Source organism: Microtus oregoni, unplaced genomic scaffold (genome assembly GCF_018167655.1).
Source record: "Microtus oregoni isolate MIOR12 unplaced genomic scaffold, Mior012 000016F_ref0000370, whole genome shotgun sequence".
Lineage (NCBI taxonomy): Eukaryota > Metazoa > Chordata > Mammalia > Rodentia > Cricetidae > Microtus > Microtus oregoni.
Genome location: NW_024543075.1, coordinates 19,512,170 through 19,535,413, shown reverse-complemented (window position 1 = coordinate 19,535,413; position 23,244 = coordinate 19,512,170). Strand labels below are relative to the sequence as shown.

At 49.9% G+C, this 23,244-nt stretch overlaps 2 protein-coding genes across 5 annotated transcripts in view; one reads left to right on the top strand and one right to left on the bottom strand.

Moving 5' to 3' along the window:
* Window positions 1–2,709: 2,709 nt before the first annotated feature.
* Nsmce1 (NSE1 homolog, SMC5-SMC6 complex component) overlaps window positions 2,710–23,244 on the bottom strand; it is a 31,381-nt gene continuing 10,846 nt past the window's right edge. For all 4 annotated transcript variants that reach the window (XM_041665952.1, XM_041665953.1, XM_041665955.1 and 1 more), the window contains exons 3-8: window positions 9,385–9,506; window positions 9,146–9,223; window positions 8,156–8,302; window positions 4,247–4,363; window positions 3,414–3,534; window positions 2,710–2,950 (exon numbers count right to left, since the gene is read on the bottom strand). In XM_041665952.1, coding sequence (XP_041521886.1) covers window positions 2,871–2,950; window positions 3,414–3,534; window positions 4,247–4,363; window positions 8,156–8,302; window positions 9,146–9,223; window positions 9,385–9,506 — 665 coding nt within the window. In that variant the 3' untranslated portion in view covers window positions 2,710–2,870. The remainder of the gene's footprint in view (window positions 2,951–3,413; window positions 3,535–4,246; window positions 4,364–8,155; window positions 8,303–9,145; window positions 9,224–9,384; window positions 9,507–23,244) is intronic.
* LOC121457312 (ubiquitin-conjugating enzyme E2 L3-like) lies at window positions 15,765–16,468 on the top strand. The gene has a single exon (XM_041665956.1). It carries the CDS (start codon window positions 15,781–15,783, stop codon window positions 16,243–16,245), a length of 465 nt encoding a protein of 154 aa, XP_041521890.1. The 5' UTR covers window positions 15,765–15,780; the 3' UTR covers window positions 16,246–16,468.

Here is a 23,244-nt window from a genome sequence, read left to right as displayed (position 1 = left end):
GATGAAACTATCCTTAACTAGCTTACATAAGACCCGTGTATTCCTACAGCACTCCTGGATGGCTCGGAACAGGTCTCCACTCCAGGCCATGGTTCCCAACCTTCCCTCCTCCACTTCTCTGGTCTCCAGTTGGTTTCACTGTATTCCCTTTTCTGGAACGGGGAAGAGGGCAGCTCTGACTTCATCTCCTTCTCCACATCTTGACCCCCAGTACTAACTGCTGGACCCTTTACCTCAGACCAAGAATCACCAGTAAGGATGCTGGTGGCTAGGCCTGTGGCCTCAGGGATGGCTGATGATTGACAGGCCTAGTTTCCAGCTCCACCCCATCCCAGTGACAAGAAGATGACCAGGCCAAGAAATCTAAGCTTGGTCACACAGGATCTGGGAGTCTAGACCATCAGAGTATGCCTTTTTAGACAGCTAGCTTTGGCAGGGAGGGATGTACATCAGGCTGAGGCAGCCAGAAGCCCAGGGAGTAGGCAGCAGGGGCCTTTGAGGTTGGCATCCTCTTGGCGATTAGCAGTTGCTTACATCATCTCACTTGGACAATTACTACAACAGCAGTGCTGCTCGGAGCACTAAGGCATAGAGTAGGAAAGCCAGCATTCCAGATGATGTGCCCTAATGATGAGCCACCCATCCCCAGGAGGGTGGGGGGCACTGGCCCAGCCTGTACCCTGTACCCCTCTAACAACCAGCAAGTTCAATACTATTCTGGGCCACTGCTGAGCAGCAGAGAGATGGCAATCACCAGATGAGGGACAGGGAGGATGGAATGGCTCTGCCTATGGGCAGGTCCCAAGGCTGCTGCTGGAACCTGCCTGGACGGCTGCCTTCTACTCACTGGCGAGAATGGACTCTCAAGCTGTCTTGGAAACACAGCACTAGCAGCCCTGTCCTGGTTGGGGTTTTGTTTGTTTGGCTGGTTGGTTGGTTGGGTTGGGTTTTTTTGTTATCAACTTGACAAAAGCTACTCATCTAGGAAGAGGACTTTCAAGACAAGTCTGTAGGGCATGTTCTTCTTTTTCTTTTGTTTGTTCATTTGTTTTGGTTTTTCAAGACAGGGTTTCTCTGTGACTTTGGTGCTTGTCCTGGAGCTTGCTCTGCTCCACCTGCCTCTGCAGACTAAGTAAGGCACAGGCACAGGGAGAGAACACAGGGAGGAAAGGAAGGAAAGAAAGGAAGCCAGTAAGCAGCACCCGTCGATGGCCTCTGCTTCAGTTCCTGCCTCCAGGTCTCTCCTACCTTGAGTTCCTGCCCTTCGTGATGGACTGAAAACTGTAAGGAGAAAGTCTCTCCTCCCCAGGCTCCTGGCTATGGTATTTACCAGAGCAACAGAAGTGAACTAGGACAGGCCCCAAGAGGATCGGCTAGGCCCAGGAAAGGGAAAGGAAGGGACAGCACAACTGGAGCAGTATCAGGAATGAGCACAGGCTGAAGCCACTGGTCTTCGATGTCACAGTGTAGACCGAGACCTGGAAATGGGAAGGCTGGGAACAGGAGGGGCCTGGTCCAGTCAGTGATTCCCACCCATGGCACCAGTGGGACCAGAGGGCACTGGCAGAGAGGGCAGAACAGATTGTAAAGGACATCAAACTAGGGTCTGGGATAGTGAGGGTTTGGGGTGGAGAGTATCAATCCCTTTGAGATGCTTATATGACTGGCTGGTACCCTGGGAAAACGCTGGAGATAGGGAGACAGGTGGCAGGAGAGCTTCTATCTCCAGAGCTCCTTGGTCACCTCAGGGATGGCCTGAACTGTAACACTGCAACACAGGACAGGGAGGCAGTTGGACATCCCAGCACAGGGACTGGAGAGGCACCATGCCCAGGGTAGTCCTAGGGCAGAGCTACAGGGATTCCTGAGCTATACCTTAAAAGCTCTGAGGGTACAGGACATCCTGGGACTGGGGACTCAAAAAAAGCCCTGGCCTTTCTAGATGGGCTCTGCTTTTCTGCCAGAGTTCGACAGAGGCAGAAAGTGACATCACAAAGGTTCCTGTGACATCACTGGAACCACAAGCCTAGCCCCTCCAGAAGGAACCTGTGGCCACATCAGTCCTCATTTGGGCCAATATGGGTTCTGACGTGTTGGGGCAAAATAGAAGCAGGCAGAGAACCACAGTATGGCAAGAACTGATCAAGGAAGGGCACTGGGTACTACGGTGGTGAGTCCAGGGACCAAAGGGGAGGAGTTGAGAAAGGAAGGAAGGCTGAGGTGAGCAGGTGAGAACCCCACTGTGTGTCCTAATTCAATTCAATCATCCTAAATCAAAACAGGTCTCAGCAGGGTGTGGCATGTGACTGTCCAAAAGGAATGGAACCAGGACCTGAGCAGCTGCTAAGCTGGTGATGGGGTAGGTTCTGGTTTGGACAGCAGTTGTGGGGCCAAACAGCAAGGGCTTTGAGGATAACCTCATATAGATTGCCAGGGACAAAGAGACTGGGCTCTCAGGCTACTTGCTGAAATAACCAGTGGACAAAAGGCCCTATGTGAACAGCACAAAATGAGTCCAGCCCAGCATGCAGGAGCTACTACACTGGGGCCAGAGTAAGATGCTATTGTAGCTATGGACACTAAGGCCAAGGTCATCGACCAAAACCACCCAGAGCCAGACACAGAGACACCTGCCCAGGACTGGCAGTGGCTCTGACCCAGTGCTGCCGTTCAGTTCACTTGACTGGGGAACCCAGCCCCACACAAACTCGAGATTGCAGAGTACAGCAACCATCAGGAAACATTTATTAAAAATATGTTAAGCGCAAATAACAAGGGAGGCAATTCATGTGCCATGTGTCAGGGCCCTGGTCTGAATGGGTCGTGAGGATCAATCAGTCCACCAACAGCGAGAGCCATGCAGGACACAGCTAGTGCTGACGGGTCCGCAAGGACTTTCTGCTCGACCTGGAGATGCCAGCCTCCCTCTCCTTCTCAGGGTCGAAGACTTCTGTGTATAGAACAGCAGGGAGACACAGTAAGCTGTGTGATCAATGGACTGATCACACAGAACACAGCTGATAGCTACAACTACTTCCCATGCAGAGGACCTGTCCTGTCTGTAATTCACTGCTAACCCTTCTCCCCCTCAGCACTTGAGCCAGGCAGCAAAGTTCACTGAGGGTGCTGGGAAATGGCTTTCCCATCCCTCTTCCTGGACGGGCTATGAGGCAAGCCTTTTTTGGGACTCTCACGAGCTTTGAGGTTTCCCTTGGATCTGGATCCCTTTAGAACAAGGCAGGCAAGCAGCTTTCACCTGTGCTTCAGCCGGTCACCAACACTGACCTTCATGCTCGGAGTCCTTCTCAGTCCTCCCTCCAAGGGTGCTCTTGGTGCCCAGCCACAGAACTGAGGTCCCACAGACAGCCCATCACAAGGCCGCTCCCTCCCATGGGCACTCTGGGGTCATGTACCTGGTATGTCATGGGGCCAGTAGTCATTGCAGTGGGGGCAGCGTGGCTCAGAGGTGGACTGGAAGTACTTGGCCACACAAGGCAAATGCATCCTAATACCACATGTCTCGCAGCTCTGACCCTGAAACAAGAAAGGCCGATGACCATGAAGCAAGGACATCCCTCAACTTCACAAACTTCAGAAAGCTGCAAGAAAATGGTGAGCAGGATGGAGATTTAAACTTCTAGAACCCAACTTAATGCTGCACTACAGAATTTTGAACAAGTGGAGACACTGAAAACCTCACTCCCTACTAGGCCCCTGTAGCTCCAGAGTCAGGCTCGCTGTTCAGAGATCCCCAGGTGGGAGGTATAGGCAGAGCTGTGCAGTAGGCTGAATGACGACATGTATCGCACACTTAAGGTCAACACAAGCATGGGGTAAGCCACAGACTCCACCTCCCAGAGTCTGACCATGGAAAGACCACAGACACCTGTGGATACGCACTCAGAAGCTCAGCATGGAACCTGCTTGCCCACGATAAAACGAAGCAAATATGGGCAACCAGCCTGGCTGAATGGTGGGAAAGCCTGCAGTGAGAAGCACAACGGTGGGTGGGTACAGAGAGACATTTGTCACAGAGCCACCAAGACTTAAGGAACCCCCTCTACCAAAGTTATCAGCAACACCCAGCAGCACCCTGGGCTAGAGTGGAATGGCTAGGGAGAGAACCAGGGGTGCACCAGCAAGGGAGTAGATCATGGCCTGTCCAGAAGGCGCTGACTGTTGGGGACACAACAGTGGAGGCCAAGTGGGCTGAGCATCAGAACCCTGCTCCCAGTGTCTTCAGTACCTGGATGAGGAGGCTGTGGCAAATGTTGCATATCTTCACGGCATCCGGGTAGGACTCTCGGATGAACTGCTCCATCTCCAAGATGGCCCGGCCATGCAAGGTGAACTCCCCCTCCTTCTGCGGGGACAAAACACACTCACATGCTGGCTCAGTGCTGACTCCCCTGATCCCACAGTCCAGAGTGCAGGAGGACATGGTCTAGTCATTGCAGGATGTCACCGATCCCAGCCAACCAATGTCAGCAGTGTCCCCTTACCCAAACCTCAGAAATGGTAACCAAGGTAGAGATGGAAAAGACAGCGGAGGTAAGGATCCTGTCACCCCCAGACCTCAGACCTTCCTGTCACCTTTACAGACTGATGACAACATGATCAGAAAGTGGAGGTGAGGATCCTGTCACCCCCAGACCTCAGACCTTCCTGTCACCTTTACAGACTGATGACAACATGATCAGAAAGTGGAGGTGAGGATCCTGTCACCCCCAGACCTCAGACCACACCTGTGCTTTTACAGATGTGATGACCGCTGCCCCACAAGTGAGTCACAGTCAATGGCTTCAGCAAAGGAAGACTGAGGCAAGTAAGAGAGGCAGTGTCCCAAAGGGTGACCCAAGACAGACCCGGTCAGGTACCCACTTCTCCTTCCCTTCCCACCACTGCTCCCACGTCACAGCCATTTTCATGTCCTGTCATTTTACAAATGAAGCTGGAAGGAGCTCCCATATCAGTGTGAGTGGCAGAGCCTCCAAAGGAAGCCAGACCTTCTGGTCTCCATATCTGGGTACAGTTCATACCTTAGGAAGGCCAGGCAACATGAACACGTAGTTATATAACTGTGGAGCAAACACCGCCGCCTAACAGGCAGAGGCAAGGCTGCTGGAGGGGCTTCATCACAGCCAACAATGAGCAATGTGGACTCAGTCACATTCACTGCTATCCCTGCTTCTTTGATGGGACGCTGGAAGGGCCAGTGTGGAGTTTTGGTGGTTCTGGGCATGTGATGTGGGCTGAGGGAAGCTGACAGCTCAGGCCACATAAGATGGTGCTGCAGCAATGGAGGCTGAGCATACGGCCCCCAACAGTCCTCTGCTGTCGTTGTCTTTCACAGAAAGGGCTGACTTGAGTCTGGGACAGTTCCCTCCCAACCCACCACTCGGTGTGCATGTGTGTGTGTGGGGGGGGGGGTGCTTGTGGAAGCTGGGCTCCTTTCCAAGGCGGAAGCTCGGAGATCCATGTATTATGATCTATTTGGCCTGGTGACCAAAGGAGGAAGTAGAGGTGGGCTAGGAGCAAGAAGGGGCAGTGGAAAGGGAGTGCAAAATTAGGAAGGCCTTTTTACACAGATCACTAGTGTCCTGAGCAGTGGAGACTGAGCCGCCTCAGGTGTGGTGGGAGCATGGCTCTCTGGCTATTCTCAGTCCTGTGGCTATCATCTCCCAAAGATCCAGATCCACAGTGGGGGCCCACTACTTGGCTAGCTCGCTGACCAACCTTTCCCTGCTCTTGAGGCTGGACCCCACTAGAAGGAGCCAACCTGGCACGTGGGAAGATATGGCTAATAAGGTGCCACCTTCCAGTCCAGAACCTCCCAGTGGACCACACAGCTGATAGCACCTCAGAGCCAAGCTAGGGCCCCAGGGAGGAAAAGTGCCCGTGAGCGATACATGTGGGAAGCCCTCTTAGCAGACACAGGCTGCATCTCTAAGGCCAAAGATGAGCCTAAATAAAGTCCCTCTGATCAAGGATCTGGCTGCCTAGGAAGGCTCGTCAGGGACCAGCCAGCAACTCAGTCATCAGTCCTTCAGTGAGTTCCCCACAGAACTCACAGCTGTCCTGCCCAGGTTGTCCAATCAGAAAACACAGCCAGAGACAGTGGAGGAGCCAGAAGGTACTCTCCCAACCACAACCCCGACTGCCTGAGCCTACGCCTTCCTTCACCAGATACATGGTGAACAAGAACTCAGAGGTGCCCAATGGCAGAGCTGAGGAGAATGAGGGGCTGAAGGGTGCCAAGGCAGGGGCAGCTGGCATGCTGGTTTCTGCAGCACTCCCTCCACAGTAGCTCACAGAATTCTTCAGAACTCTCATCAAGCTCAGGTAACAGCTCAGCTTTCCCTGCAGAAGGCAGAGCCAGCATCTCCATTCTGAAAGGAAGGCACCAGAAGGACGGGGCCTGGATGCCATGGATACCATGGTAGGCCTCAAGACGCTGAAGGTGGGAACCTTCCTCTCAGCAGAAAAGAGCTGGGCAAAGAGAACTGTCCACAGCGAGCAAACTTTTCTCCTATCATCTCTCTGGAGCATCATCTCTGCTAGCCTGGTCACCCATTCAGGCAAGCATTTATTGAACACTACAGGAAAGAGGCACATTCTGCAACAGGACAATGAAGTCAGAACCCCTGCTCTCAAAAAGTTAGCCTCAAAGAAAGCACACCAAGAACATTCGGCACTGACAACCCCAGCCCAGAGAGGACAAGAAACTGAAACTGAGAGCCACTGATGTCTGTTCCAGGCACCTAGCCAGGCTTGTTACCTGGGCTTCATGTCTACAGGGTGTCAACATAAGCAAACCACCAAGCTGTGGTCAACACACACACACCTTCATGGGACACACAGGATGTCCCCAACCTGGCTCTTACTCCCCATAGGGACTACTGCCTCTCTTCCCAGCAGATACCGAAGATTAGAATTCTAGCAAGGTTCCCAGAGAGGAGGTTAAGGGCCACTGAGGTTACAAATGGCAGCCTCAGACTATGGGTCTGACTTCCTAAGGAAGAAGTGGGGGACAAGGTAGCACTGCCAGCAGATGTAAGCCAGGGCTCTTGTGGGGGACAGAGTTGTGATCAACAGGGCCAACCTGAGCCCAGGCCTGGGCTTATGTGAACAGCAGTGCCTTTTATGGGAAAACCCGAGGCATTTGCTTCACTCTGGTCAGGAGGCCTCATCGCACAGCCTGCTTCTCTCAAAGACCCATCTCTTTGCACCTGTGGGTCAGTGTCCTAAGTGGAAGGATGAAGAGCACTGGACCCCAGCAATGTCTCACTGACAGCGCCATCACAACGAGCACTCTAAAGGCCTCTTGTGGCAGGTGGCTCTGCAAGGCACTCCACACTCACACTTGTCCTGTCCATGCCAGGGTTTGTTTCTCCCCGGGTACAGGAATGAAAGGGCGGTCCTCTGCACCAGCCATCGGAGCCAGGCAGGGGTCAGGGACAGGATCCTCCCAGCCTCCTGCCCTTTATCTCAGTTACTTTTTCATTGCTGTGACTGAGGGAAATTATAGAAGAAAGCATCTGATTGGGAGCTTACAGTTCTGAGGGTTAGAGATCATGACCATCATGGCAGACAGGCCAGGCACTGACAGCTTACATCCTGATCCATAAGCAGGAGACAGACAGCACACTGGGGATGATGAGACTCTTTTTTTTTTTTTTGGTTTTTCGAAACAGGGTTTCTCTGTGGTTTTGGAGCCTGTCCTGGAACTAGCTCTTGTAGACCAGGCTGGTCTCTTAAAACCTCAAAGTGCCCCACACCCAGTGACACACCTCCTCCAACAAGACCACACCTTTTCATCTTTTCCAAACAGTTCCACTAGCTGGAGACCAAGCATTCAAACATATGAGTCAGTGGGGGCCTTTCTCACTCAAACCACCACACAATGCCTCTGTCTGCATCAGGGCTCAGAGGACCCCTTCAGCGACTCCAGCCTCTTCCATTTGTGGCTGCAGCACAAGACAGACCATGTGAGTGTCAGGGAACACAGGCACTCCTCATAGGTCACAGACAACCTTCAGCAGAGAAGGGACTGCCACAGATGGGCCTCGTTCAACTGACATCAGTTGGATATAAATGAATGCAGAAAAACTGCTGGGCACCTTCAAGAGACCCAGGTAGAAGGCCATCAGGGTACCTCAATCAGCCACTTGCTCTGCACGAACTTCTGCAACACTTGCTCCGCCTCTTTCTTCCTCATCTTTTTGCCTTTGAGTTGATCAACCAGGTTCAAAATGTTTGTAGAAGAAGCAAAGCCAGTCTCTGAGTCAACGATCAGTTCCAGCTGCAAGAGAAAGAGGTGTCTCATTCATCTACATCTATGTGATAGCAAGCACAGTAGCTAAGCCACCAGCCAGTCCTGGCAGGGATGGGTTAAAACAGCCCAACACATGCACACCACTGACAGCCCTTCAGGAAGATACTTTATAATATACATCAGTAGACATGTCCAGTCCAACTGATGAGATGCCAGAATAGGGCTGTTGCCCTGCCCCCATCTCCCTGAAGGAGAAAAATGACTGAGCACCATAAGGCAGCACCTCTCCTCACTCAGAGGCGGAGGAGCAGAGACAGTGTGGGTTAGGAGAAGAGGCTGCAAGGACTTGGGCAGGCCGGGCATGTTCCCTAAGACTTCTGTCTGTGGCAGGACAGGTATCCTGTGTCTATGTATGCACAGGTGTGCCCCAGCCTTATTCTCCACACCTTTGCTGACAGCCCAGGATGATTATGAAACCATAAAACTAGAAAGTTCACCTGTCCTGAAGGGCTCAGCCAAGGTGGGGCCAAAGAGGGCACTCCTTTCTTACCTTCTCAATAACTGCTATATGCTTCCAGGACAGAACCACTGTCTTAGCCATGTGTAACAGATGGGCTGAGCAAACTGCTCCAAAGCTTGGAAGAACAGGACCCTAGCACATCAGCATTCAGTGAACACCTCATTAAAGTGCAGGTTTGGGTTTAACATTCCATGCTTTCCAACAAGCACGATTTGGCAGGTGATTTGAGGTCTGCATCTCCCTGTGAGACCCAGGAAGCTGGGAGCATGACAGTGGCCTCCGCAACTGCAGCTCCTCTTCCCTCCCATTAGAAGCACAGCCAAGGCAGCAGTGAGAACTGCTGTACTCACAGCCTTTCTAAACAGGTCCAGCTCGTTCTCTGCAAAATCCGAGGCCATTTTGGAAATTGAAGTTGTAGCAAGATTCACCTAAAAATAAACCACACAGGAATCAAGCTGTGTCTCCATCAGAGAGTTGACCGCCACTGCCTCTTTCTCCACTCTCAGAAGAGTAGGTCAGGAATGCTACCTGTAGAGGCCTCTGCTCCAGTTTCCCAAAGTGCCACTAGAGGGCACTTCCTCACACATACCAGAGCATAGATGGGTCTCCCGTCGTCTTCTGTGGCTCCTTTCTTTATCTCAATATACAAAGACTCTAAGACACTGTTGATATTGCTGATGAAGTCCTCCAGCTTATCCACAGTAGCATTTCCTGGAAATATGGGGGGAGGGAGAGTGGATTCATCAGAAAGCACACACAGCCTGTTTCAATCGCTCTGGCACCTGACCTCACTGGCAGCCCAACCAGAAATGTTTGGGCTCTCTTGGGCTAATGCCAATGCTGTGCGGTTTCTTTCTTCCCAGAGTGCTCAAGAGATAAGCTGAGACAGAGAGGGTGTAATAAGGCAGAAAGGCCCCAGAGATTACTATCTCAGACCACTGAGACTGTGGCCTTCCTTCCTCTGTCCCACTCTTCATCCCCAGCCAGTGGCCCTCATTCAAGGAAGCCATCCAAGGCCACAACTGCAGGCCCTGGGCCAGCCCAGGCCTAAGTACAGAGCCACAGCAGGGTAAGAGAGGCTCAGAGACAGACCCATGCCATGCCATGAGAGGTCCTATTCTGAGGCATATTCCTTGCAGCCATTGCTCAAACTTCCTCCCACTGACCCTGCTTGGGCCCTAGCACCCCTCCGAGCACAGGCAGGGCTGGTATGAGCTGTGGAAGCCTGGTTCTAGCAGAAGTTCATGCTGTGCCACCAGCAGGAGGCACAGCCTTAAGAGCCCTGAGTCTGAGGAGGGGCAAATCCAGAACCACTACTGTGATGCAACTCAGGTGAACAGACACCAATTAGCTGGTGAGGAAGGACAGGAGAGGCTGCAAAGGGAGGGGACACACCTTACACAGAGAAGGGAGATGGCCAGCTCTGTGCTGGAATTATGCTCCCACGATGTGATACTTTCAAACCAAGTATTACTGTTTTCATTTATTAAAATTTCAAGCTGGAGCCACAATTAATCGTCACTGCTGAGCCATTCTCCAGCTCCCCCACCCCAATATATATTTTAAATAAACTACAAAAAAAAAATTTCAAGCTGGGCAGTGGTAGCACACGCCTTTAATCCCAGCACTCAGGAGGCAGAGGCAGACGGATCTCTGTGAGTTGGAGGCCAGCCCGGTCTACAGTGAATTCCAGTACAATTATAACTGTTACATAGTGAAATCTTGTCTTGAAAAACAACAACAAAGTCAGCTTGGTGTGATGGTGCACACCTTAATTCCCAGCACTCAGGAGGCAGGGGTAGACAGGTCTCTGAAGCCACCCTGGTCTACATAGTTCCAGGCCAACCAGGGCTGCACTAAGAAATCCTGTCTCTAAAAGAACAAAACAAAACAAAATTTAAAATAAAAAAAAAAACAACAGAAAACATGCCACCATTTATGTTTAAAACAATAACAGAAACAAATGAATCACACACAAGGGAAGGGCTCAATTGCTCTCCTACTCTGTGTAGATGACTAAGGCTAGTACTAGGAAGGAGACTCAGAAAGGGGTCGTCACAGGGACATAAGCTGTGGCCATTTGGCTTCCTACAGCAAGCAGGTATTTCCAACCTTGTGTAATGAAAATGAAGATAGTTTAAAAACCAAAAGGTCATATTGGTAGCAGAGGACATGCCACATTAAGGAACCAGGCTCACTGAGGTCACCAAAGGGACAGGTTGTGCGGCTAATAACAGATCACTGTAACAGTAACATACACGTGTTTGCGTTGGCTTTCTTTTTCTTTCTTTTTAATAAATACAAGTTAAATGAAAAATCAATAGTAGCTAATAGGTGGAAAACAGTGATGCAGATGGAAGCCAGGACTTAGAACTGAGTCTCACCTCCCACTGCTGGCTCCCACCATGAGAGCCTCCCTGGGCATGAGATGGCTCCCCACATAGCCCAGGCCCATTGCAGGTTGAGGATGCTTTCTGACCCCCAAGCACCAACTCTGGAAGACTGACACTGACTCTGGCAAGGGAGCCAGGTGCTTGAGAGCCACTGTATTAGAAACAGCACTCCTTCCCAAGGAGGAATCACTGCACACGCTTAGACATGAATGACAAGTGTGTCCGGCTCTGGCTGATGCTGAAGGAAGAGCTGGCCTTGAGCAGAAAGTTTCACTAACTTATATATACTGTGGACTTAAGCATTTCACATACTCTACCATCCTTAAGTCTCCTTCAGGTCCCAGCCCCAAGTCACACTTCAGACAATTTAAACAGAGACAGGCGACCGCAAGTCTGTCTACTTGGAAAGATGGGAGATTCACACAGAGAAAAAATATTACCAGAAATAGCTCTTAGGCACACCAGTGTTATTCTTTTCCAATAGTTGTTGCTCAGATCTATCCTTCCCACCTGGCAGAATAGTGAGTGCTTTTCCTGCTAAAAGCACAGGGACTTAATGGTGATCAGAACTGTTAAGGATTGTGACCCTGTGCCCTTGAGTTGCTATTAGAAGTACATCTTTGGGGGATAGGCCTAATGCCTGGTTCTATATCAGTGCTGTGTCCTTTGTTATGAAAATGGAGCCTAAAGGCTGGTTAATCCTGGTGAACAAACATTTATACCCTAGCATCCTAAATTTCCCTCATCTCCCACAGGTCTGGTTGGCAGACCCTCTGGGGTGTTTGGGAGCGGAGCTCCTTTAGCTAAGTTCCACTATGTGACTGAAGGTCTCCTCAGCAAATCGACTAATGATCTCTTCTAAGATCAATTCTATTACTTTGAGTTTCTTCTACATCACCACCTCTCACTGAGTAAATAACAATAACCCTTGTAAACAGAATCAGCCCTGTTCACCCAAAGTGACATAAGGAACAAGTCTTACCTCCCTCTGAAAGAGACAATTCATATTTTCCACCAAAGAAATATCTCAAGGTGTCATTCAGAAAAATGTAGTCTGTGGGTAGATCAAAAGCACTCTAGCAAACTGTACTTTCCAAGTACCCTGGGGGTGAGATGAGATCCAACCCTCTTTTCACACAATCCTCCAGAGGGGCCAGGCTCTGTGGCTGCCTCCACTGATGACCTTGTATTCAACAGGTCCCCAAACCCTCACTGTCTCCAAACTGGCTTTGCTATTTGGTGGCAACAGGGCCAGCAGCAGAGACCTGTTTCTCTGAGCACATCTCCCCTTTCATCTCTGAAGGCCAATACATTTTTTTTTTTACCTCTGACCCTCCCTCAACTACTCCAGCTGGCCTACACAGCTCTCAGCAGTGTAGGTGTGGCCTACACACCCTCTCTTCTCCACAGCCTCCTGGCCAGGCTCATCCTGGATGAGACTAGCCAGAGTTCCCAGCTCTGCCCTCCATAGTTCTCAAGCAGTGCTTCAGCATGGTCCCCGTTAATACATCTGGAGTCACCTGCACCTGATAATGTCTGGCTAACTCAGCCAATCAAGACCACAGCTTCCTCTCTTCTCCAATCTGTCTTTCTCTATCACATGGCTTGGGTGGGAGTAATTCTAGGGACTTCTATTCAGAAAAGCAGATACAGGAAGTCCCTGAGAAGCCAAGAGCTTAAGTCAGCCAGAAGGGGACCCAAAAGCCAATGGATGTGTGCTAGGTGCTGCTGCCAGCCCAGCAGCCACATGGACAGGGAAGACCACTCTAGTGCTGCTGCCAGCCCAGCAGCCACTAGGACAGGGAAGACCACTCTAGTGCTGCTGCCAGCCCAGCAGCCACATGGACAGGGAAGACCACTCTAGTGCTTTTGCCAGCCCAGCAGCCACTAGGACAGGGAAGACCACTCTAGTGCTTTTGCCAGCCCAGCAGCCACTAGGACAGGGAAGACCACTCTAGTGCTGCTGCCAGTCCAGCAGCCACTAGGACAGGGAAGACCACTCTAGTGCTTTTGCCAGCCCAGCAGCCACTAGGACAGGGAAGACCACTCTAGTGCTGCTGCCAGCCCAGCAGCCACATGGACAGGGAAGACCACTCTAGTGCTTTTGCCAGCCCAGCAGCCACTAGGACAGGGAAGACCACTCTAGTGCTGCTGCCAGCCCAGCAGCCACTAGGACAGGGAAGACCACTCTAGTGCTGCTGCCAGCCCAGCAGCCACATGGACAGGGAAGACCACTCTGGTGCTGCCGCCAGCCCAGCAGCCACATGGACAGGGAAGACCACTCTGGTGCTGCTGCCAGCCCAGCAGCCACATGGACAGGGAAGACCACTCTGGTGCTGCCGCCAGCCCAGCAGCCACATGGACAGGGAAGACCACTCTGGCGTGTGTTTTGTACCTGGTCCCTAGCCTGGCCCCGAATGTCAAGCAGCCCCATGTCCTCCCAGAGGCCTCCCAGCACATTCCATTCTAATCTAGCCAGTCCTGGGGTCTTTCTCGTGCTACCAAAACTGAGGATGCTGTCACCCGGTGCCAGGGCTACATAGGATGGTGCTTCCCACCCCTGCAGTCTTTGAACACTGAATGGTCACTGGTCTGCCTCTATTGCTCCAGAAGTCTTGGTCAGAAACTACAGGCTGCAAGCCTGCAAAGTCACAGGAGATAGCATGTGGCCCCACGTGACTCTAGGGCAACTATTTCCAGTCATGAGATCCTAATGTGAAGGATTTAGAGTGTCGATTACCATTACTCACACCAAACCTCCTTTCAGCATCTTGAACCTCCTGAAAAATGGCACATACTTCAAACACCAAGGGCCACGCGAGCTAATCAGTGTGGAGTGCAGAGCTACAGGAGAGCAGGCTCTGGGCCTAACCAGGATCTCTCTCCTTACTTGTCATGCACGCATCTGCTTTTCTTCTAGGCTGGGATTATGTAGCTGTGATGCACCTTACGGCCTGCTGGGCACTGGACACTGGTGGGGTGCTCTTGGCATTACAACTACCCTGCCAGGTGCAATATTAATGTCCTCTTTATATACTGGCTGCCTCGAAAGTAAACAACGTGTTCAGAGTTTCCCTAACTTGGACATGGAGCTGGCCCGCCAGACTCCAGATCTTCAGCCCCGGGCACTAAGCCATACGCCCTCAGCCTTCCCATACCAGCCCTCAGCCCCATCATATCACTTCAGTCACAAAACGGAGCTCTGCCAGAAGAAGGGAGTGGAGCACAAAAACTATAGTACCCCAGATGAAGTCACCAGAGGGGCTCCTGAAGTCAGAGATGATGCGCTGGAAAGTAGCTGTTACCAGCATGCCAAGTCTAGCCCCCCTCCTTTGGTATAGTCCTTGTCTGGTCCCACACTAGGATGGGTTGCAGAAAGGCAAAGGCAAAGGCAAAGACCCAAGCGGGGTTGGCTCTGCTGCTTCTCTATTAGGGCATGCCTGACAGAGAAGCAATTAGAACCCAGGGCCCAGCTTTACGGGGTGGTGTCGCACCAAACAAAGCAATCCTCTGACTTGAGAGTTTAGTCCACTGAGCACTTTTCCCTGGCTTAGATTTATTTTTCCTTTTTTTATAATTGAGTTTAGTCTGCCTTTCCTGATGTACTTCCTGCTAAATCAGAGCCTGCTCCTAAGGCTATGGGACTACAGTTCACTGCACACTGTACCCTGACAGCAGGCGGCCAGGAAGTCTGCTGCCCTAACCACTGGCCAACAAGTATTTTTGTTTTAAATGAGGCACCAAAGATAGAAAATGCTATTTTTGGGTAGAGAAAATAAGAGTAAAAATCAGTCCCTGGGGACCAAACCATTGTGAGCCAACTTGTCCTATGATAACAGGAAGGCCCTGCTGAGTTTACCAGTGAGCCAGGCCCTGCCACAGATCCCAGTGCTGGGCAAAGCTGTTGAGAGTTCAGACTCTTCAGCTGGAGCAGTGGTTCTCAACCTTCCTGATGCTGAGACCCTCTACTACAGTATCTCAACCATAAAATTATTCCGCTGCTACTTCATAACTAATTTTGCTACTGTTATGAATCATAATGTAAATATCTGATAAGGATATCTGATATGTGATCCTGTAAAAAGATCGTTCAACCCTCAAAGGGGTCTCGACTCACAGGTTGAGAACCACTGAACAAAGGAAAAGCTGGCAAGAAGGACACAAAGAGTGCATAAGGGCTCTGGGTTTTTCCCTTGCAACATTCATGGAGTGCAGCAGTGTGCCATGCTGGGAGGGCGGGGTGAGAGGTGGAGCACCTTTCATGAAGCATAGAATAATCTGACAGTTCTCAGTACCAGGCACATCAGCTTACCCCAGCACTGGTCTTTTCTTCTGAGCCAACCCTCAGGAACCACCACCCAGGACAATATGCTGTGACGGGTCAGAGAGAATATCTTACGGAAGTCATCCTTCTTGTTCAGCATGGATGGAAGCCTCCTGCACTGGTCTCTATCTTCTGTGGCTATTCTTCCAAGCAACAACATTTAAAAAGAAAACCCCTGGGCTCAGGACTGCCTAACTTGTCTCCTCCATTATCAGGAGTCAGGTCAAGAAAGAGAAACATAGGGGAAAGCAGCAGCACCAGATCCAAGATGGCGGCCAGCAGGAGGCTGATGAAGGAGCTTGAAGAGATCCGCAAATGTGGAATGAAAAACTTCCGTAACATCCAGGTTGATGAAGCTAATTTATTGACTTGGCAAGGGCTTATTGTTCCTGACAACCCTCCATATGACAAGGGGGCCTTCAGAATTGAAATCAACTTTCCAGCAAAGTACCCATTCAAACCACCCAAGATCACATTTAAAACCAAGATCTACCACCCTAACATTGATGAGAAGGGGCAGGTCTGTCTGCCGGTAATTAGTGCTGAAAACTGGAAGCCAGCCACCAAAACCGACCAAGTAATCCAGTCCCTCATAGCACTGGTGAACGACCCCCAGCCTGAGCACCCACTCCGGGCTGACCTAGCTGAAGAATACTCTAAGGACCGTAAAAAATTCTGTAAGAATGCTGAAGAGTTTACAAAGAAATATGGGGAAAAGCGACCTGTGGACTAAAATCTGCCATGAGTGATTCCAGCAAGTTTGAGCAGAGCCCCCGAGCAGTGCATTCAGATACCCCGCAAAGCAGGACTCTGTGGAAAATTGACACGTGCCACCACCTGGCGTCCGCTTGTGGCAGTTACTAACTTTCTACAGTTTTCTTAATCAAAAGTGGTCTAGGTAACCTGTAAAGAAGGATTAAAAAATTCAGATGTTCTAAAAAAAAAAAAAAAAAAAAAATAGCCTGCAGGGCACCTGGCAGATTGACTCCAGGCTGGGATAAGGAGATGGACTTTCCTGCCTTATGCAGGTCCTATTCTTATGATAAAATACCATGACCAAATCAACCTGGGGCAGAAAGGGTTTATTTCTGCTTACAGTTCCACACCACACCCCTTGCGGTCCTGAGTTCCTTGCTCGTGCTCTCTCTCCTTCTGCTCCTGATTTGGACCTTGAGATTTATGTCCGGTGCTCCAATGTGGGTCTCTGTCTTTGTCTCCTTTCATCGCCTGCTGAAGGTTAATATTCAGGAGGATGCCTATATGTTTTTCTTTGGGTTCTCCTTATTTAGCTTCTAGGCAGTTTGGATGCTCAACTTGCTAGACCTGGATGGAGGAGGGGGTTCCTTGGACTTCCCACAGGACAGGGAACCCTGATTGCTTTTCGGGCTGAGGGGGGGGGGGGGACTTAATTGGGGGAGGGGGAGGGAAATGGGAGGCAGTGGCAGGGAAGAGACAGAAATCTTTAATAAATAAATAAATTTAAAAAAATAAAAAAAACCAGTTCCACACCACAGTCTTATCGCTGAGGGGAGGCAGGGCAGGAGCTCAGGGCAGGACCCTGGAAGCAGAACTGAAGCAGAGGATGTGAAGGAGTGCTGTTGACTGACTCAGCCTGCTTTCCTATGGCACCAAGGACCACCAGCCCAAGGGTGGCACCCCCACACACAATGATCTGGGCCTGCCCACATCAATCAGTAGAGAAAAAGCACCAGAGTTGTCCATAGGTCAGTCTGGTCTGGGCATTTTCTCAATTGATGTCCCCTCTTCCCAAATGACTCCAGCTTGTGTCAAGTTGACATAAAACTAACCAGCACAACACAAAAGGATGTGGGTATTTTTGTTTGGTTTTCAGACAGGGTCTCTTTGGCTGACCTCAATAGACTCATGGTCATCCTGCAGCTCTCTGCATGGGTCAGCCAGTTCAGGTTGCAGACACTTTGTTCAGAGGCCCATTTCCAAACATGCTGTAGCCACAGTTTACCATAGGAAGACATTCTAGCAAGCAAGTCTGTTCAGCTGCACCAAAATAAGACAGGCGGCGTGCTCACTACAGAGCACCTAACCGTCCAGCCTCTGGCCTGAATGCCCATGAGCACCGCCACCGTGTACACAGTATAGCCACACAAGCACGTTCCTCTGGCCAGAGCTCTGCTGTGCAGCACTCCTCCACGCTGCCACTTTTTCCAGCATGGTTGAATTCTGAACATCAACACAAATCGCCACAGACTATGCAAACTACTTGGAGCAGAATTTTACTGGTGACCTTGTTCGTATAGATTCTACTGCAACTACTCTTACAACCTATCCTCTAGAGAAGCAGCAGCTGTGACAGTTCTGTGCTTCCCAGTGCCCTCGAGGAGTATCTGATAGGGGGCACTTCAGGGGACAGGAGAGGCCCAGCTGAAACCAGAGCTTTACTGTATCCCTGATGGGCAAGGTTCTCAGGTTTCCACCTAAGGGGCAGGCTATGACAACTGCGCACTCAGTCAGGTTTTTATTAAACAACCAAGCAGACACACACATGGTGTTTTCTTTTTTGCATGTTTACTGACTTAGACCCTTCAGGGCAGTGTACACCACAGGGCTCTACCAGTTCTCAAACTCCACTGTGGGCTGGAAGCCTCCTGTGAGGAGATTTAAAGATCCACCTTGGTCCCTGGCCATCTGATGAAGTTGTAGTTTCTGACTGAGGCAGGATGGAGATATCTTCTCCAAAAACTGGACAAACAGGCAGTGGTCAACCATACTCAAAGTTTAACCATGAGCCGGTAGCCCAGGCAGCCACACACCTAGCTCAGGCAGCTTCTCAAGCTCCAACTAGACTTGTGAAGTCAGACCACAGCCCTAACAACCAACACAGGAAACAAAGCTCCTACTCAGAGCTAACAGGGTCATCATGGCCAGGACATATTAATTGAAAAGCTTCCCTGCTTCAACTCAGGCCAAGTGTGCATCCCCTGGATCTGCCTGCTTCCAGCTTCCCCAGGCCAGCAGTCTGCACCAACCTACCCAAGGCCTCCACACTCCTCCTCCCAGGGAGGAGCAGTCCCTGTACAGAACAGGCTCGAAGCCAACAGCTACACAGCCCAGTTGCTGTACAGCCCAGCTGTTGTCCTTCAATACTTTATCCTGCAGGTCTGAGGTGGAGCACAATCCCTGGGGGCTAGATGTGGGTGCAGGCATGCACTGTCACCAGGACTCTAGGGTCCCCCTCTGCACAGGCCACTCCTTCACCTTCATTTGATACCCTGCACCTTGCACTCAGGCAATGACTGCCCTGCTCCATGTGCTGTCCGAGTGGAACCAAATGCCGTGTCCCACCTTCAGGCCCATCTCTTTACTCTTACCCACACCCTCTCTCCTTCCACAGTCCCTCTCCTGATGAAGTCCAGTGGCTCACCCACAGAACTCCACCCCATCTTAGCACCCCTTCCAGAGGAAACACACCCAGACTCAGGTGCGCCTATTAACTGTTCATCACAGCCACGGAAGATAGATGCACAATGAATTCATTAAAAATACAAGATCATTTTATTTGGAGCCAGCTTCTAATTACTCTGGGAAGAGGTGTTGACAGTATGACAGAGTGGAACATAGCTAGAAGGTCAGCATGATGTGACTCACCAGAACAAGGAAAGCAATGCAGGTGTGTCAGCAGCTTGCTGGAGTCACAGCAGGGTGAGGCAGGGAAAGGTTTGCAAACACTGGGAAGACTCCCATGTTCGGTGGATACCAAACTCACTGAGCTGTTTATACAGCAGATGGCAGGCACTTGTTGTGTGTTAGGCTTACTGCGAAGTTTTCAAATCTTTCCATTTTTTAGAGGTATTTATTTATTTAGTATCTGTGGGTGTTTTGCTTGCCTGGATGCTTATGCACTCCATATGCTAGAGGTCAGAAAAGGGTATTGGATCCCCTGGAACTGGAGTTCCAAATGTTTGTAAGCCACAGTGTGGATGCAGGGAACTAAGTACACAGGTCCTCTGCAAGAGTAGCCACCCCAAATGATAGGCAGTGGTGGCACACATCTTTAATTCCAGATTTTGGGAGGCAGAGGCAGGTATATCTCTGTTTGAAGCTAACATAGTGAATTCCACAACAGTTTGGAGTACACAGAGATATCCTGTCTCAAAACAAAACAAAAACAAAAAAAAACAAAACAAAACAAAAAAAAACAAGGAAAACAGAAAAAGAAGAGTAGCCATCCCTGAGCTCTTAAACCCTGAGCCATCTCTTTAGCCAAAAATATTTTTGTTTGTCTGTTTGTTTGTTTGTTTGAGACAGGGTCTATATAGCCCTGGCTGTCCTGAAACTCGCTTTGTAGACCAGGCTGGCCTCTATCTCAGAGATCCGCCTGCCTCTGCCTCCCAAGTGCTGGGATTAAAGGCATTTGCCCAACCCTTAATTTTTTTATACCTAACATTTTAGATATTTTATCTCCAAAATGATAATTTTTAAACTTGACTAAAAATTAACATAAAACTTACAGGAAAATCAACACCAAAGTGTCAGTGGTACCAACAGTCCCTAGAAGAAGAATTTAGGGAGAAATGCTAGTGGATGATGAGCCAGTGGGTCAAAGCGGACATTACCTTGTCTCAAAATGTCTCCTGGCTTCAGAGATGCTCAGTTGGCAAAGCACTTGCCATGGAGGCAGTAGAACCAGAGTTCAGGCCCCAGAACCCAGGTAAAGGTGGAAGGACAGACTGCACAGAAGCTGACTTCACAAGCACACCTTGGCAGGCAACCCCTATACCACATACACACACACACACAAAACAGTAAAACGTATTTCTTAAAGCATCTTCCCACATAATACGTATCAATCACTTTAGTGAGCAGAATCCTAGCACAGCATCTCCTCCATGCTGCAGCCCATCTGAGAGGGACACCCAGAACTCCATGCATGCTGGGTAAACACTAGCAGCTGAGCTCCATGACCTCACTGGTTGACTTTTCAAACACCAAACTCACCCTCCACTCCCAGAACAAGCCCACTTGCTCATCTGTACCATCTTTTCATACATTGTTGGGTTCAGCTCATCAAGGTTTGGGATGCTCATGGTAAACCGCGGTCTATGACTTGTTTCTTGACGAGACAATGACACAGGACACAGGCCTCACAAAATAAAGGAATAGGTACTGCCTTCTCTTTACCACAATTCCCTCAGAGTCAGGGCAGACTTGGAATTACAGGCAGGCAGTCTGGATCTTTTTCAGACTTGACTGTACATAACAAGACATCTTGGGATGAGAACCCAGTCTAATCACGAAATTTACTCACACCTGACGACAAAGACAATTTTATATAATAGCTTAAAGAATATGCACGCAAGTCTCGGTGAGGAACCTTCTGTCTGTGCCAGGCTGGTACTCAGAAGGTTTCAAATTGTGGAGCATTTGCTTTAGGAATGCTTAATCTGTATTCTTAATTTGAGTTTCTTTTACAGTTGTTTATTTCTGCAAGGGCCAGAGAGTTAGTTTTCTCTTTCCACTACGTAGGTCCTGGGGAGTGAACTCAAGTCATCAGGCTTAGTGGAAAGCACCTTTACCCACTGAGCCATCTTGCCAGCCAGCCACCAATCTATATCTCTTACTTAAATTTACGGAGAGGGTTCTTGGGCTTAGAAGTGGCAACTCTTCCAGTCTTCCCAGAAGCTGCCTGGCTCTCTGGCCTTCAAGAGGTCATTTCTCTGGGGACAGGGACTCTCCTGACACTGAGAGCCTCTGAGGTGCTCTGGATGTGCCTCCAGCTCAGCTTGGGCAGGCTGCCATGGCTGTGCCCTGCACAGCTGACAGCCGGGTCAGCTGCAGTATTACCGCATTGCTGCCTATCATACAAGAAATGTCACCCAGCCTCTGCCCTGTTTCTGACACAGAACTCCTAAAAGCCCTGGAATTTCCAGGGTGACAAAGGTGAAGGGGGTACCTTTTGTTCTAATGAGGAAACTCTAGGTAGCTTCAAGGTAGGGGTTGGTCACCAGAAAGATACTGTCAGCATCAAAATCCCCCAAACTCTAGAGAGAGGAAGGGCTAGAAACTGAGTTATAAATAGGTACAGTCTAATCAATTAGACCTATGGAATGAGACCCTCATAAAACCTTTGAGCAGTAGTGGGGCCCCAGGAGCTTCAGGTTCCAGGAGGGTGGTATACTTAGAAGGCTCAAAAGCACCATGCCATCTCACCTTCCAAGCCCCACACTACACATTTCCTCTATCTGCCTATGTCTGAGCTATATAATTGACAGCAGACATGGCCAGCCTACAGCCAACACGCCACATGCATCTCAGAACAGCTATAGATGATGTCATATCACAACATCACTAGGGCAGATAAGCCACTAATAATCAACCAGCAAATGTATATAGATAAGAGTACTTTCCTGAGTGCTGAGTCAGTCTGGCAAATTATCTAACAGGGGGATGGGGTCACAAAAGCCCTTGATTTACAGTCAGAAGTGCAGGTGACCCAAGACTTGCAACTAGCACCTGGAATTGGGACAGTGTGTGGGACTGTCACCCTTTAACTTGTGGAATCTGATGTTAATCTCACAGAGTGTCAAACTTAAGTGAATTGCTGGATAACAGTCACTCTCTGGAGAATGGAGAAAGCAGTCTGTGTCTAGTATGGGGCAGGGGACCCCACAGTTTGTCTCTCAAGAGCTCACTGGCCTTCGCTGGCACCTTGTCCATCTCTGGACTGCTTGGGGTAAACCCAATATGGAAACCCTCCACTTAGGTCGTGACCTCTGTTCTCTAAATGTCCTGTGTACCTATGATTATAAGGGGCGTCTGCAGACATGATATGTTTCGTGAGACTCAGGTCACCAGTTCCTAGCACAGAGCTGAGCTGACAGCCACAGGCCGTACTGCTGGAACAATGTACATGCACATGGATGGAAACCCTGGATAGAATTCAAGTTCTCTCAAAACACAGACAAGTCTCCAGATTCTTTCTGAGGAGCCAGAAGGCTTTACACCAGAACTTCGGGACAAATCTACACTCTGCCCTGGAAGGAGAATGAGGAATAAACATTCCCCTACAGGCAGTAAAAGGGGAGGTTAGAACAAGCAGGGCTTTTGGTGCGCATGAATGCGGCAATAGCAGGGCAATGCCCTACAGGTCAATTGCTGCTTTGTACACTTAAAATGCTTTTCTCATTGTACAAGGGACCTTCCTAGGCACTGCTTCAAAATATAAAAGAAATACTCGGTCTTGTAAGCATTTTTAATTTCACATCATTTATCTCCATTATTATTTGTTTTAAAATCTCTAGTAACAAAAATTCTTGGAAAGTGGCCCTTTTATTTCTTTAATAGTGGGCAGGAAATGACAGACTGGCTATATCCTGTTTGCTTCAGCACATGCAGGCACAAAAACTGGTGCAATGGCCAGGTGTGGTGGCACACACCCTTAATCCCAACACTCACAGGCAGATCTCTATGAATTCAAGGTCAACCTTGTCTACAGAGTGAGTTCCAGTACCACAGAGAGACCCTGTCTCAAACAAAAAGAAAAGAAAAGAAAAGAAAAAGGAAGAAAGGCTACACACAGTGTGATAGTTTCAGAAGCCTCGCCTAGCCAAGGTGCCACATTCTGGTGTTTTACTTACCATGTGCCAGCCACAGACGAGTGAGGACAGGGCAGGACGGTGGCATGAGGACAGGAGTACACATTCGCTTGGTCTCTGTCACTGTGGGAGTCTCCTGCTGTGCTTACATCCGTGCTTTA

What these genes read in the sequence shown, in the direction of transcription:
- LOC121457312 (XM_041665956.1), top strand. Translation starts at nt 15,781, where the DNA reads ATGGCGGCCAGCAGGAGGCTGATGAAGGAGCTTGAAGAGATCCGCAAA.